The 10,727-nt window shown below is 42.7% G+C and overlaps 1 protein-coding gene across 1 annotated transcript; it reads left to right on the top strand.

Moving 5' to 3' along the window:
- The first annotated feature begins 2,450 nt into the window (after positions 1–2,450).
- On the top strand, positions 2,451–10,350 carry SDF4 (stromal cell derived factor 4). The gene is made up of 6 exons (XM_068112325.2): positions 2,451–3,218; positions 4,589–4,725; positions 4,925–5,038; positions 5,145–5,303; positions 8,181–8,356; positions 8,915–10,350. Exons 1-6 carry the CDS (start codon positions 2,839–2,841, stop codon positions 9,089–9,091), a joined length of 1,143 nt encoding a protein of 380 aa, XP_067968426.2. The 5' UTR covers positions 2,451–2,838; the 3' UTR covers positions 9,092–10,350.
- Positions 10,351–10,727: the final 377 nt, after the last annotated feature.

Below are 10,727 nucleotides of genomic sequence, written 5' to 3'. Positions count from 1 at the left end.
CAAATAACAAATAGAGCTCAAGCTACTGTTTCTTCCTGGGAATTCCTGGAAAATTGCGAGAAATTGATTCGGGATTCCTGCCTGTTTTGGTTTGGGCTCGAATAATATCTCGTGCCAAGTGTAGATGTGCTTGTGCAGTGCGCTCTGTGCACCGCCTTTCCCTAACATTGAAGAAAGACTCATCAATTTGTATTTCATGGCCTTCAAATCCATCCCACAACCAACTTGACTAAATAGGAAATGTGTGCAATGGTAAAACCCAGCTTCATACAAAGTTGCATGATGATTGGAATGGAAAATGTGACTGGTGTTCCAAAAAAAAAAAAAAACGTTTTTTGCAGGCATCGGTTGCAGGTTGCTTCACATAATTATCAGGAATAAACAACGTTGAATTCGCTTGACCTCAGCAGAACTACATTCCCAATATGTTTTTATTATTGTTCCTGCTAAACCTCCTGACTACTCAGCCTGTCATCCTTCCGAGGTTGGCAAATTGAGTACCAGTTCACTGGTAATTCCCTGCGTGTCGCAAGAGGTGACTAACAGGGTTGGCAGCAGGAAGGGCATCCGGCCATAAAACCTTGATTCAAAAAGGGGACCATGGTGCCCGAAAAAGGCCAACCCCTGCTCTGCGGGGAAAAATGGCCTCCAAAGGTGGTTCTAAACCTGACTAATTAAGAAGCACACTTGTATGAGAGATGGCTTGATGAATTTCCCAAACTTTATTTTAGGTGGTGAAGCCACTTCAATATTTGGCTATGTCCTTCCTTCCATCCATCTGTCCGTCCATCAAAAATGAAGAACCTTTCTAACCTGCCGTGTTTAATTCTAAAAGATTCTAAAGTATAATTCTAGAGGGTTCTAAATGCTAATTCTAAAGGGCTTCCTTCGTTTCTAGGCTTTGCCTATTTCATATTAAAAATGCCAAACTGAACCGCTTTCTTCGGATGTGAGGTTTTGTTTTTTGTTTTTAAGAGTTGTTATCGGGATTGTGTATTTAAATGGATTTTGACCTGATCTTAATGGATTTTTTTTACCCATTTTACTTGGAACTTAAAGTGTTGAAGATTTTTCCCCACGAAAAAGTTTTGTGTACGGATGATGCTACTACACGTCATCGACTATACCTATAAATAGATCGTCAGTACGTGGTTGCATTCCCTTACCAAAATGCCAAATTAATCCCATACCGGGGGTATTTTTTATCAAAAAAAAATCCCGTACTCAAAGGGTTAAAGGTAACGTTGGATTGGATAATATTACTGTAACTGTCAAGCTCGGCCAAAGATGATGAAATACCAGCGGGTTGCCATTGGTCAGAAGCACTTTTGCATTGTGTATTTTTCCCTCCAGCTTTCCTAGTAACTGAATGTACATGTCACATTGGCTAAGCTGCTGGCAGTCTGACCTCAGGACAGAATCCTGAATATCTGGTGATTGGGGGGGGGGGGGGGAGGGAGAGGGGGGAAGTGGATTCATCACTATGGACCCTAAAACCCAAGTACAAGTCATTGTGAAGAAAAAGGAAGTTTCAAAACCAACCCACACTTTGCTGCAAAAGACTTGTCTCTATTTTGACATCCTGATTTTTAGGTAGTAGGCTCTGGGGGGGTTTTTTTGTTTTGTTTTTTTACTTTTGCCTAACATTACATTTTCTCTCTCGACTTGGTATTGAGTGCCTATTTATTGTTCGAACAAGAATGACCACACCGTGGTCACAACCTGCGACGAAATCTGGAAATCCAATAAATATTGTGGTTAAAAAAATCCATGACTGTGTGCTCACTCTGATATAACCGTGGTGGAGGGTGACATGGATAACAGGTGTCGAGTTAAACTTTTAGGAGTGTTTTAAATGTGGGTTTCCTGAATCGCTCGTTACCGGATTTTGAATACCAGACTGGTGTATTGGTTAGAGCGTACGTCCGCGTTCTTGTGAGTCTGGGAGGTTGGTGGTTCAAACTCCGGCCGAGTCATATTCGCTGCTTCCTTGCTTGATGTTCAGCATTTAAAAGGATAGAGCATGGACAATCTCCATAGGTTGGCATGTCTTTCTTAGGAAATAACCCCTCGGAGTGTGGTGAGAAAAGCGGCGCCATTGTTGTGACGTCGTTGGTACCCAGAGTGCCCTACGACCTCAAGCTCAGTGGCTGTTTGTCTTTGTCTCGTCTAACACTAAAAGTCGTGTGTGTGTGCGTGCGTGCGTGCGTGTGCTCCACTACTGCGAGCCCGAGATCCTGTAAAAAAAAAAAGAGGATTTAAAATGAACTTCGAAATTTCTAGCATGTCAATGTATTCGTTATGAGGATATCTTGCGTATCTATACCCTCAGTTGACGAGGAAAGTAATTTTATCCCGAAAATTTCCAAACAAACAAAATGAAATATCAAACTGTCAATTCGGTTATTTTTACTCCAATATATGGTGGCCATGGCAATGTAGTTCGTGGCAGTGACGACGTCAGTTTATCAGCTTTATAATACCGCATTTCGTAGCTCTGTGAGGTATCTATATATGTTTTTAACACTCTTCCTTGACATAATAATGTCCTTCATTGGTCTGAAAAGACCATTATATGTAAAGGAAGAAAAAGGAGGTGGGGAGTAATTGCGACACGTAATACTAATATATACACTTACAGTGTATTGGCCTTTATGATTTTATAAAATTAAGTGTGAATACGCCTTCAATTCTCCTTAAGTAGAGCTTGTGGAGAATATCCAAATTTATTAGTGTGGACATTTTAAATACGTACGCGCAGTCCATTGCCGTGACACGCCATTACACAGACGAAGAAGAACCAGGACCAGGAAGAGGCAGAGAGAAGAGGGATCGGAGATGATTTCGAGGAGAATGCGAGTGTGCACCGCTGTGGGCCTGGCTTACGGCTCTCTGTTTGCCCTGTTCCTCCTGATCGACGTGTACGCGCGTCCGCCGCTGGACGCTCAGGTGCAGCAACCGGAGCTGAAGAGAGGGCACTTCGAGCTGAAGAACTTGAAGAAGCAGCCGGCCCCGCATCACGGGGAAGAAACGGACGAGGTGGACCACGACAAGGACATCGTCCCTCCGGAGCACATCAACGGCCTGAGGCTGGAGCGCGATGGGAGCTTGAACAGAGACTTCCATCCGGAGGTCTTCCTCGGAAAACAGAAGGAAGAGTTTGACGAGGACTCGGAGCCGCGAAAGAACCGGGAAAAGCTCGTGGAGATCTTTGGCAAGTGAGTGATACTGATGATGTCCCGGATGCTCCGAGATGGTCTTCGTCCCGACAGGACGAGGCTAGTCGGGCTGCTTAATGTGTGAAGGGTCACTGACACGTGACACCGGTAACCATCTCACCTGTTCCTGCAGGAATGTTTACCAACACAACGATGGTCCGTTTTGTTGAACTTTGTTACAGTTGAACTGAACAGATTTAACAATTCGGAATCGTAATGGGATTTGTTGACCAGTCGGATTTCCTTTCCCACTGATGAAAATTAACACCATCTTGCCATGTGTGACGACAGTGTTGCTTCCATTCAAATTAAAAGGATATCTCAAAAAGTTGTGGACGGATTTGGACGAAATTTGGTGGAGAGGTTGGGTGTGTGACGAGGAAGAATTGATTCGATTTTGGTGAAGATCCGGATCCGGATACTAGAATTTTTAGTGAAAATTCAAAATTGAGAGGTATGGCCAAAACGATCAATATCAGGATATCTCAAAAGGTTGAGGACGGATTTGGACGCCATTTGGTGGAGAGGTTGCGTGTGTGACGAGGAAGAATTGATTCAATTTGGGTGAAGATCCTTATCCGAATAGTGGAATTTTTAGTGATTCTTCAACATTGAGAGATATGGCCAAAACGATCAATATCAGGATATCTCAATAAGTTGAGGACGGATTTGGACGACAGGTCAGGTGTGTGACAAGGAAAAATTGTTTCAATTTGGGTGAAGATCCAGATCTGGGTACTAGAATTTTTAGTGATTCTTCAACATTGAGAGGTATGGCCAAAACGATAAATATCAGGATATCTCAAAATGTTGTGGACGGATTTGGGCGAAATTTTGTGGAAAAGTTGGGTGTGTGACGAGGAAGAATTGATTCGATTTTGGTGAAGATGCAGATCCGGATACTATAATTTTTAGTGAATATTCAACATTGAGAGGTATGACCAAAACGATAAATATCAGCATATCTCAAAAAGTTGTGGACGGATTTGGACAACATTTGGTGGAGAGGTTGTGTGTGTGACGAGGAAGAATTGTTTAAATTTGGTTGTAATATCCGGATCCGGATACTATAATTTTTTGTGATTCTTCACCATTGAGAGATAGGTCCAAAAAATTATATATAGCAAGATATGTTAAAAGGTTATGGACGAATGATGACAATATTTGGTGGATGAGTTGGATAAGTGGCAAGAACAGGCCAATTTGATTTTGGTTCAAGTCTGGATCCAGATCCGGCCTGTCCGTGGGATAAAAACCATAAACTGTTCAGCCTGGCAGGGATATGCACTTCACCGAGTGCCCCCTATGTCCTGTGTTTTTCTTTTTCCCCTTTTACAAACTCTGTTTATTTGCCAAATTCTGTGTGGCAGAGTGGATGTGAATGTGGACCACAAGGTGACGGCGGTTGAGCTGCAGCGCTGGATAATGAATAAAACCAGAGAGCATTTCCAGCAGGCAATGGAGGAGAACAAGGATCACTTCAAGGCTGTTGATCCCGATGGAGATGGTACGTCTTTCCATGTTGTGTATAATGGCCGAACCTAATGCACCACTCAGAACATTGTAAATTGCTCACAAGCTTCAGCGTTATAATTCCTGAATTGATACGTCATTGGGCGTTTATCTGTGGCTCAATTCCTGTGCTGTAGCTGTAGAACGTAGTTGCTTGGTTCCTTATGTGTGTCGCTGCTGTTACATTTTGGTAGGACGTGTTTCATGGGACGAATATCGGATCAAGTTCCTGGTCAGCAAGGGTATGGATGAAAAGGAAATTGCGAAACGCATCAAGAATAATGAGGACCTGAAAATTGATGAAGAAAGTAAGTCCTTCCACTCTAACCCAACCCACTCCCCACAACATTTTCCTTTTGTTGTTGATGTTCCAAAGGCTGTTCGCTAATGGCATTCTATGGTGTATTTCTCCAGCGGAGGAGGTGTTAGACAACCTTCAGGACCGCTGGATGCAAGCAGACGATTCTCCCCAGGACCAGCTCTTAACGGAACACGAATTTCTCGCTTTCCAACATCCGGAGCACAGCCGTGGCATGCTAGGATACATGGTTCATGAGATTATACGTGACCTTGGTACATGTCTTGATGATGCATTCCAGCAAAACGTGTTTTGCTTAACCCGGGTGGAGTTATAGTAACCTGCATTTTTACTTTTGGGTGATTTGAAAGAACACTGAAGTTGATGACCAATTTTTTTTTTCTTCCAAAGTATTCTGCTACTACACATGTACATTTATAGTAAAAAATAATGCTAGACTTTGTCAAGGCTTGTGTCGGTCTGCATATTGATGGACACTGAACAATAGCCTCAGTTGATAAGACTTGGCCTTAAATAACCAAATCGCCACATACAGGGTTTTTCACACCGCACTTTCCTCACCTTGTTACCTCACCTCGTGTTATCTCACCTCTCACAGCAGTGATTACAATATGGTGATTACCGTGTGGAGTCTTTATCACATGCTTTCCTCACCTCGTAACTCATCCTGGTTATAACTATATTGATGGTGGTACTATCCTTGACAATTTTACGTTTCATTGACTCCCCGGACACAAAGCAGCCATCCGTGTTTGGTGGGCTGACACGGGTCTTCGAGGGCTGGAGGTGTGTCTACTAATATAATAAATAGAGCTTGTGTGGCTGTATCTATGTCGCCAATATTCACTCGTCAATTGGTCATGAGACTGATCATTTGGATGTGCCCGTTTTTCCCAATCATTCTTCGCGCCTTCGGAGGCGGGCGTAGATTGGCACTCTGGCCCGGAGACAAACCAATAGGAATGGAAATGATTAAATATGACAAATGATGAAATATTTAATGAACATGTTTTTGTTTTCACTGGCACTGTTTGTGACAGCAGAAAACGTCGTTACAGCAGACGTCACAAGAGTGTGCTGCAAGCTTCGAATGCGATCGCATGGAGTATGATATTGTTACGTTTGTAGGGGGAGGGGTATATATTACTTTTGTACAGTTAAATTGTATAGCTTGGTATGCTCCACTGTTGGGTAGTTGGGCTTCTCAGTGTTTAGGGAAATCTTCGCTTAAGATTCGTCCTGTTTAAATGTGCATCATACGAAGGGTGATGCATTCAATAAATTGCCAGATTTAGGTGATGGAATTTTATGTGAAACCTATGAATCTCCAAATCTCTGTCGGTGGGGCCTTGCAGAGAGCGAAGGAGGAGCTTGAATGGGGCATTGTCCAGGGAGTGAGGGGAAGAGTTTGTCGCCTCCTGAGGGAAGGAGTTTATGGGTTCTCCTGGTATTGGACGGTCTCACGAGGAGAAGGAATCGCCTCAGCCAGAGAGTTGGTTCAGGCTCGGAGCGAGTGGGAGTTTTGTTTGGCTCCAGAGAGGAACGGTTTTGTGCTTTGTGTACCTGATTTATTGTCCTGCCTCGCATGTTCATCCTCACTGGTTCCTGCTCATATGCGTGCTTCATCACCTGTTCTTGTACCTGCCTCATCATGCTTGTCTCCCTGATTCACTATTCTGCCTCATTTGTTCGTCCTCCCTGGTCCCTGTTTGTGTGCCTGCTTCATTGCCTGTTCTTATTCCTGCCTCTTCCTGCTTCGTCATCATGCTTGTCACCCTGGTTCGTTGTTCTGTTTGTGACTGCCTGCTTGCTTCATTGTGGGTTTGTAACCACTTTGGCACCACCTTAGTCGTCACACCACAAGAGCTAAGACCTCGCTTGGCTCTCGTTTTCCTCCCAGTCTGTACCTGAGTCTGGTGTGTGTGGGGCCTTTGGAGTTCTTTATTAGTCCCCTACCGGTGTACACTGGAGGGGACTATAGGTTTGCACTCCGTCTGTCCGTCTGTCCGTCCGTCAGTCCGTCACGCAAAGAACAGTTTTCCGGACTTTTTTTCTAAACTCTTCATGCTAATGATTTCAAACTTGGTACATGGTTTCCTCATGATAAGTTACAGATCAAGTTCGAACTTCACGACGTTTCGATCATTTTTGACAAAGTTATGGCACTTTGAACTTTGGTAATTTCCCCAACAGTTTTCCGGACGACAGACTGCCAGTAGGGGACATGTATTGCAGCGCAATACTCAGAATGCTTGTTTCTCTCACTACGGTGCGGCATCTTTAAAATAATTATTTATTGTGATTTCCCCGTTCCCCAACCCGCCGTCATTCACTGTCGGCGTGATCATTCTTGCCCTGTTATTGTGGTGGGAAATAAATCCTGTTGAATCAGAGCTATGTAACACTTAACAGTCAGTTCGGTCTATCCGCCCATTGGTCAGTGTTACCAAATTGCTGGACACGACAATATGTTGTGATCAATAAAATTTATTTAAAAAAATTATGAAGTGCATTTCCAAGAATGTGCCACTGCACATTGCCCACCAAAGGCAGAGAATGGTATTCCCACCCAGAGGGTAGGGTAGGAGTGCCCACTCATTAAAGCTATGGAATAATATTTTTTTATTGGTTTGGGTTGGGGGAGTAGTTCTGAAGCAGAATGGGCATTTACCTGCTTGGTCTTCTCATCCAATCACAAACATAGAATACCTAATGATGCTCGGATCCCTAAATCCATGCAATTTGTTCAAATCCCATATACCTGTACTGTGTGGATTTGCCGTTGTCTGCTAATGCCCTTGTAATTTGTGTACAAGAACACTGTACAGTGATGTTCCCTAATGCCCGTGTCTTGCATGTGGTGTACAATGAGCCTTAGATCACCAAAAATAATAAACCCACTACCTCATTAAGGGTTACCTGTGCGATTTGTGTGAAATTACAAATGCATGGAAAGGACGCTGTTATCACAGTCTGTTGGTATGAGATAAACTGTATAAAACTCATGGTATGTTTAACAAACCCAAGCCTATGAAACTTGATTGTACATTCCAACTTTATGCTCTGACAGCAAGGAATGCTTAGATGGCAGAGTTCATGACTATTTTTAACGTCTTTCTCTCTCACTACAGACCAAGACAAAGACCAGAAGCTGTCTGCATCGGAGTTTGCTTCCCTGCCCGTTGGTACGGTGGAGAATCAGAAGGAGCAGGATATTGATGATGAGTGGGTACGGGAGCGTCGCAGGGAATTTACCGACGTCATTGACACCGATCACGATGGCCTGGTTACACGGCAAGAGTTGGAGGTGAGACTGAGAAGTGTTTCAGATTTTTTTGGATCAGTATTGATAACAGAATTGATGTTCAAACCTGACAAAACGATATTGAGCATGGTGGTGTTTCACTTTTTTGAACGATGATTGCAAATACATATTGTTCTTGCGGAGGTGCTTCTCCAATTCGAATACACAACAACAATAACAACAACAGGCATTTTAAAGGCCATTTTCCCTACTAGAGCGGGGGTTAGCCTTGCGGGGGACCCCATGACAATCTTCTCCATTTTGCCCTATTTTCTGCATCTCTCCTTGTTAACCCCCTTGCCCGCATTTCTTCTTCCACCATCTTTAACCAAGTCTTTCTCGGTCTTCCCCGTCCTCTACTTCCTTCTACATTCATTTATCCACCACTCTTCTCAACCAGTCACTTTCATCCTTCCTCAACACATGACCAAACCATCTCAACCTGTTTCTCTTCACAGCATCCACCACAGTTCGAAACACAATTAGAATGGTGATTTCAATTCTGCTAACTGTTTATCTCTAATTTTGTTAATTTTCTATCCCAAACTCGACCCCTGTCAGGCATATATGGACCCCATGAATGAGCACAATGCACTGAGTGAGGCTCGGCAGATGATTGCCGTAGCAGACGAGGATGAGGACGAAAGCTTGAACCTGGAGGAGGTGCTGCGGTATAGTGAATATTTCACAGGAAGCAAGCTCATGGATTATGCTCGGAATGTGCACGAGGAGTTCTAAATGATCAAAGGGGTGCCACAGGGTGCCTTTTGAGTAGTTATTGCCGAAGTGTATATCCGCTCTCTAGGCATCCTGATGATTTCTTCTGTTTCATGTGCTTCAAGATGTGATTGTTCAGTATCAGGACGTCAGTGTAAAACGAAAACACATAAATATTTGCAGGTTAAATTTGATATTTTTAATTTTTATTGGAGTCTTGAACTCTGTGACACAGGAGGGGTGGCCATTCCGTAGTTTGTTCCCAACCCTGGACACTGCTTCGGCAGAACGATTGCTCTTTCAACAAAATCTAATCGCAGATGGAATATCATGCTTTAATTTCTTTAGTTTATTTTCTTTTTAACAGTGATCGCTTGATCACCTAGTCCTGCTGTTTGCATAGACCTCGTGCTTAAACTGTTGGAATTGCAAGTTGCCCATGAAGTGATTACAAATGTATTTGGCTTGAAGGAGATGAGATTTGGGCGGATGCGTGGGGAGGATTTTTATTTGAGCAATTTGTCCCTGAAGTTTAAGTTTCAACTTTTTCTTCATGATGGACCACTTTTGGTCGTTTATTGTTGGAATTGGGCCGTTGATATATGATTGTATTTGTTTTGAGGCACCAAATTAATGGAGTCATTTTGTTCTTTTCTTTGAAGCGTGATGGCAGTGTGAGCTTTGGCACAGGTGTGTTCGCCTTATTTCTTCATTTTCTCCCCAGTGCTGTCGGAGTGAGTGGCAATATCGGTGCATAAAGAGGGATTCGACCAAATTCAAAAGTACAGCACCTTTTTGTCCTTTAATATGAGATTCAACAGGGTTTCTTTTGTTCATTGTTGGATATGGTTTCAAACCATTTCACGTTAATTATTTGATTATTATTTTTGGAAGAAGTTGATTTATGAAGCATTTCTATTTAATCCGTTGCTGCCTGATTCTGGTTAAAACCTTTCTTCTTCGTTTTTTTCCTCTTCATACACCCGAAAGCTTTCCTTGTTCATTGTATAAAGTTGCAAATCATGTGAAATCCTTTTTATGTTGTGTGTCGTGGCCAAAGTATTCGCAGTTTTGTTTTCTTTCTTTCGGTACAACCTGTTTTGTCATGGTCTTCTCTTTTTTGTTAGAGTAGTATGATGGTTATTTTGAATGGATACCTTGAAAAATCGAAGGGGTCGACAACATCGAGATTTTTTTTTTTGACACACCTATTTAATTTTCTCTTGTTTTTTTCTGAACTTGAAATTGCATGTACATATTAAATACCAAAACTGAAGGAATACTGTCCTCCCCATCCGTTTCTTGCGTCATTTTCAGCTTATAGCACATTACATGTCTTAGGCATGCATATTCCCGCCATTTTCCTTGGCGAACTTAACTTCCAACTTAAAGTTTGCCAGGTACGACTTGCGTTGACTTCAGGGGAGGCATTTTGAATATGTATTATTAGAATTGAAAGGAACTAGGGCGGGATGGATGAAACGAGATTGGCGAGTGCGAGCTCATTATTGATTGGATAATTTTGCATGCATCAGTCAGTGAGCGGATTAACGTTTAATTGCTCGCCCAATCGGCAAATGTTCCCGGCAATGGTTTCTGGAGTGTTTTAAATTAATAATTATACAATCTATTTCAAAAAATATCTCACTTTTCAAGA

This window comes from Myxine glutinosa, chromosome 4 (assembly GCF_964187855.1).
Source record: "Myxine glutinosa chromosome 4, kmMyxGlut1.1, whole genome shotgun sequence".
NCBI lineage: Eukaryota > Metazoa > Chordata > Myxini > Myxiniformes > Myxinidae > Myxine > Myxine glutinosa.
The sequence above is the reverse complement of the archived record's forward strand: the minus strand, read 5'-3'. Positions and strand labels throughout refer to the sequence as shown.

Coding starts and splice junctions, on each gene's coding strand:
- SDF4 (XM_068112325.2), top strand. CDS start 2,839: ATGATTTCGAGGAGAATGCGAGTGTGCACCGCTGTGGGCCTGGCTTAC. Junction 5,304..8,180: donor TGAGATTATACGTGACCTTG/GTACATGTCTTG, acceptor CTCTCACTACAG/ACCAAGACAAAGACCAGAAG. Junction 8,357..8,914: donor TTACACGGCAAGAGTTGGAG/GTGAGACTGAGA, acceptor GACCCCTGTCAG/GCATATATGGACCCCATGAA.